The following is a 5,500-nucleotide window of genomic DNA, read 5'->3' on the forward strand; positions in this document are numbered from 1 at the left end:
ACTCTGTCCAGAGTCCATGTCTGCTTATTGTATCAGAGAGAGGAGCACTTCTCCTCTGTCTGGGGTGGAGGGAGGATTTAATCCCAAAACACTGAGCTGGATCACTCGCCCTTCACTATTCCCACAAAAACATCACCTCAAGTGTCCATTTCAATGTGATCATTGCACAATATTCCCATTTCAGGATATTCCCGTTTCAGGATATTCCCGTTTCAGGATATTCCCGCTGTAGACTATTCCCATTCTCCAATAATCCCATTGCTCTGCTCCGGAGGCTAATCCTGTATTTTTTCCAGAGTAATATTGGCTCTATCCTGGCCGCGGTTAATCCCTACAAACCCATCGCCAGTCTGTATGGTGCCAGCACTGTCGAGCTAAACCGCAGACACCAGCTCGGAGATCTCCCTCCACACATCTTCGCCATCGCCAACGAGTGTTACCGCTGCCTGTGGAAGCGGCTGGACAGCCAGTGTGTGCTGATCAGGTACGTGTTTCCCACCGACTCCACCTGTAGGAAGGGGGAAGATTGGGGCAGTGCACAGCGACAGTTATCGGGGCAGGAATATGTCCAAAACACCCTCTGTCCCATTCTCCACCCGGGGGATACCACCGACCAAAAACAGTTAGGAACAGGGAGAAACCAATCGATCAACCCCACCTGCCCACCTTCTCCCCAATCCCCCAACCCCACCTACCCACCTTCTCCCCCAATCCTCCAACCCCACCTACCCACCTTCTCCCCAATCCCCCAACCCCACCTGCCCACCTTCTCCCCAATCCCCTAACCCCACCTACCCACCTTCTCCCCAATCCCCCAACCCCACCTGCCCACCTTCTCCCCAATCCCCCAACCCCACCTACCCACCTTCTCTCCATATCCCTCAATCCCACCTTCTCCCAATCCCCCAACCCCACCTGCCCACCTTCTCCCAATCCCTCAATCCCACCTGCCCACCTTCTCCCCAATCCCCAACCCCACCTACCCACCTTCTCCCCAATCCCCCAACCCCACCTGCCCACCTTCTCCCCAATCCCCAACCCCACCTGCCCACCTTCTCCCCAATCCCCCAACCCCACCTACCCACCTTCTCCCCAATCCCCCAACCCCACCTACCCACCTTCTCCCCAATCCCCTAACCCCACCTGCCCACCTTCTCCCCAATCCCCTAACCCCACCTACCCACCTTCTCTCCATATCCCTCAATCCCACCTGCCCACCTTCTCCCCAATCCCTAACCCCACCTACCCACCTTCTCCCCAATCCCCTAACCCCACCTACCCACCTTCTCCCCAATCCCCCAACCCCACCTACCCACCTTCTCCCCAATCCCCCAACCCCACCTACCCACCTTCTCCCCAATCCCCTAACCCCACCTGCCCACCTTCTCCCCAATCCCCTAACCCCACCTACCCACCTTCTCTCCATATCCCTCAATCCCACCTGCCCACCTTCTCCCCAATCCCCTAACCCCACCTACCCACCTTCTCCCCAATCCTCTAACCCCACCTACCCACCTTCTCCCCAATCCCCTAACCCCACCTACCCACCTTCTCCCCATATCCCTCAATCCCACCTACCCACCTTCTCACCAGTTTAACCTTGGTGGTGAGGAAGTTCTTAGAAACGATAATCTGGGACAGAATTAACAGTCACTTGGACGAGTGTGAATTAATAAAGGAAAGCCAGCACGGATTTGTTAAAGGCAAATCGTGTTTAACTAACTTGATTAATTTTTTTGATCTGGATTGCTGTTCTTACCTAAGGAAGGATATACTTGCCTTAGAGGCGGTGCAATGAAGGTTCACTCGATTGATTCCTGGGATGAGAGAGTTGTCCTATGAGGAGATTGAGTAGAATGGGCCGATACTCTCTGGAGTTTAGAAGAATGAGAGGTGATCTCATTGAAACATAAAAGATTCTGAGGGGGCTTCACAGGGTAGATGCTGAGAGGCTGTTTCCCCCTGGCTGGAGAGTCTAGAACTAGGGGGCATAGTCTCAGGATAAGGGGTCGGACATTTAAGACTGAGATGAGGAGGAATTTCTTCACTCAGAGAGTTGTGAATCTTTGGAATTCTCTACCCCAGAGGGCTGTGGATGCTGAGTCACTGAATATATTCAAGACTGAGATCAATAGATTTTTGGACTCTAGGGGAATCAAGGGATATGGGGATCGGGCGGGAAAGTGGAGTTGAGGTTGAAGATCAGCCATGATCTGATTGAATGGCGGAGCAGGATCGAGGGGCCGAATGGCCTACTCCTGCTCCTATTTCTTATGTAACAGAGAGGGTCGATGAGAGCAGTGCAGTTGATGTGTATATGGACTTTCAAAAGACGTTTGATAAAGTGCCGCATGGTAGGCTTATCATCAAGATTGTAGCCCATGGAATAAAGGGGGCAGTGGCAGCATGGATACAGAATTGGTTCAGTAAGTGACAGGAAACAGAGAGTAGTGGTGAACGGTTGTTTTTCAGACTGGAGGGAGGTGTACAGTGGTGTTCCCCAGGGGTCGGTGCTGGGACCACTGCTTTTCTTGATATATATTAATGACTTGGACTTGGGTATACAAGACACAATTTCCAAATTTGCAGATGACACAAAATTTGGAAGCTTAGCAACAGTGAGGAGGATAGTGATAGACTTCAAGAGGATATAGACAGGCTGGTGGAATGGGCGGACACGTGGCAGATGAAATTTAATGCAGAGAAGTGTGAAGTGATACATTTTGGCAGGAAGAACGAGGAGAGGCAATATAAACTAGAGGGCACAACTCTAAAAGGGCTACAGGAACAGAGAGATCTGGGGGTATATGTGCACAAATCATTGAAGGTGGCAGGGCAGGTTGAGAAAGTGGTTAAAAAAGCATACAGGATCCTGGGCTTTATAAATAGAGGCACAGAGTACAAAAGTATGGAAGTCATGATGAACCTTTATAAAACACTGGTTTGGCCACAACTGGAGTATTGTGTCCAATTCTGGGCACCGCAGTTTAGGAAAGATGTGAAGGCCTTAGAGAGGGTGCAGAAGAGATTTACTAGAATGGTTCCAGGGATGAGGGACTTTAGTTACGTGGATAGACTGGAGAAGCTGGGATTGTTCTCCTTAGAACAGAGAAGGTTGAGAGGAGATTTGATCGAGGTGTTCAAAATCATGAAGGGTCCAGACAGAGTAGATAGAGAGAAACTGTTCCCATTGGCGGAAGGGTCAAGAACCAGAGGACACAGATTTAAGGTGATTGGCAAAAGAACCAAAGGTGACATGAGGAAAAACTTTTTTACACAGCGAGTGGTTAGGATCTGGAATGCACTGCCCGAGGGGGTGGTGGAGGCAGATTCAATCATGGCCTTCAAAAGGGAACTGGATAAGTACTTGAAAGGAAAAAATGTGCAGGGCTACGGGGAAAGAACGGTGGATTGGGACTAGCTGGATCGCTCTTATAAAGAGCCGGCATAGGATTGATGGGCCGAATGGCCTCCTTCTGTTCTGTAACCTTTCTATGATTCTATGAGATCCCTCAATCCCACCTACCCGCCTTCTCTCCAATTCCTCAATCCCACCTACCTGCCTTCTCCCCAATCCCACCCACCCGCCTTCTCCCCAATCCCACCCACCTGCCTTCCCCCCAATCCCACCCACCCGCCTTCTCCCCAATCCCACCCACCCGCCTTCTCCCCAATCCCACCCACCCGCCTTCTCCCAATCCCCCAATCCCACCCACCCGCCTTCCCCCCAATCCCACCCACCCGCCTTCTCCCCAATCCCCCAATCCCACCCACCCGCCTTCTCCCCAATCCCCCAATCCCACCCACCCGCCTTCTCCCCAATCCCCCAATCCCACCCACCCGCCTTCTCCCCAATCCCACCCACCCGCCTTCTCCCCAATCCCCCAATCCCACCCACCCGCCTTCTCCCCAATCCCACCCACCCGCCTTCTCCCCAATCCCACCCACCCGCCTTCTCCCCAATCCCACCCACCCGCCTTCTCCCCAATCCCCCAATCCCACCCACCCGCCTTCTCCCCAATCCCCCAATCCCACCCACCCGCCTTCTCCCCAATCCCACCCACCCGCCTTCTCCCCAATCCCCCAATCCCACCCACCTTCTCCCCCATCCCTCAATCCCATCTACCCACCTTCTCCTCATATCCCTCAGTTTCTGGGGAGTGATGCTGGTGGTCTCATGTCACAATGGCCATTGGCAGCTCTCTGGGAACAGACTGAACTCAAAGCCCCTCTACAGAGGGCAAGGAGAGTTTGGACGAAATAACTTACAGAAAATATATTTATTTATTCATTCTCGGGATGTGGGCGTTGCTGGCACGGCCGGCATTTGTCGCCCATCCCCAGCTGCTCTGGAAAGGTGGTGATGGGCTGCTTCATGAACCACTGGTAGCGATTTTGATACCAACTGTGGGCCCCTTCAGAGGGCAGTTAATAGTTGACCATGTTGGTGTGGTACTGGAGTCACATCTAGGCCCAGACCGGGTAAGGACATTCCCTAAAGAACATTAGTGAACCAGTTGGGTTTTTATGACAATCCGACATTTCATGGTCACTTTTACTGAGATCAGACTTTGATTTCCAGAATTTTTAAACTGGTTCAGATTCTCAAACTGCCCAGGGTGGGATTTCAGCTGATGTTCCTTGGATGAATAGTTTGGTAACAGAATCACGACACCCACTGTACCCTCCTGAACAAACAGACCTGCAGAAAGTACAGCAATGGATGGCCTAAATTGTGGTTGTTTTTCTCCCCCGACATATGACCTGTGACCTGTGACCTGCACAGCGGGGAGAGTGGAGCTGGTAAGACGGAGAGCACGAAACTCCTCCTCCAGTTTCTGTCGGTCATGAGCCAGAGCTCGCCAGGAGCCCCCGCCCAGGAGACGAGCACACATGTGGAGCAGGCCATTCTGCAGAGCAGGTACGCCGACTGTCAGCTCTCCCATTGGTCCGTGGGGTCGCCCCATTGTACAATCTTGCAGCACAGAAAGAGGGAAATCGAGAAATTCCACCTCTGCCTTCGCTCTGAAAGAGCAGTCCACTGAATCCCAGAGCCCAGACTTTCCATCAAACAATTCTCCCTTACTACCTCATCCCACACACACTGACTCTCACTGGGGGACAGTTCCACAGACACTGACTCTCACTGGGGGACAGTCCCACAGACACTGACTCTCACTGGGGGACAGTCCCACAGACAGTGACTCTCACTGGGGTACAGTTCCACAGACACTGACTCTCACTGGGGTACAGTTCCACAGACACTGACTCTCACTGGGGTACAGTTCCACAGACACTCATTCTCACTGGGGTACAGTTCCACAGACACTGACTCTCACTGGGGCACAGTTCCACAGACACTGACTCTCACTGGGGTACAGTTCCACAGACACTGACTCTCACTGGGGTACAGTTCCTCAGACACTGACTCTCACTGGGATACAGTTCCACAGACACTGACTCTCACTGGGATACAGTTCCACAGACACTGACTCTCACT

The 5,500-nt window shown here is 52.4% G+C and overlaps 1 protein-coding gene across 1 annotated transcript in view; it reads left to right on the top strand.

Annotated features, from left to right (window-relative positions):
• LOC137309845 (unconventional myosin-X-like) overlaps window positions 1-4,921 on the top strand; it is a gene marked incomplete at both ends in the record, with an annotated part of 5,873 nt that extends 952 nt beyond the window's left edge. The window contains 2 exons of the mRNA XM_067977859.1: window positions 297-484; window positions 4,787-4,921. Coding sequence (XP_067833960.1) covers window positions 297-484; window positions 4,787-4,921 — 323 coding nt within the window. The remainder of the gene's footprint in view (window positions 1-296; window positions 485-4,786) is intronic.
• Between the last annotated feature and the right edge of the window lie 579 nt (window positions 4,922-5,500).

The sequence above is a fragment of the Heptranchias perlo genome, unplaced genomic scaffold (genome assembly GCF_035084215.1).
Source record: "Heptranchias perlo isolate sHepPer1 unplaced genomic scaffold, sHepPer1.hap1 HAP1_SCAFFOLD_1838, whole genome shotgun sequence".
NCBI classification, from domain to species: Eukaryota; Metazoa; Chordata; class Chondrichthyes; order Hexanchiformes; family Hexanchidae; genus Heptranchias; species Heptranchias perlo.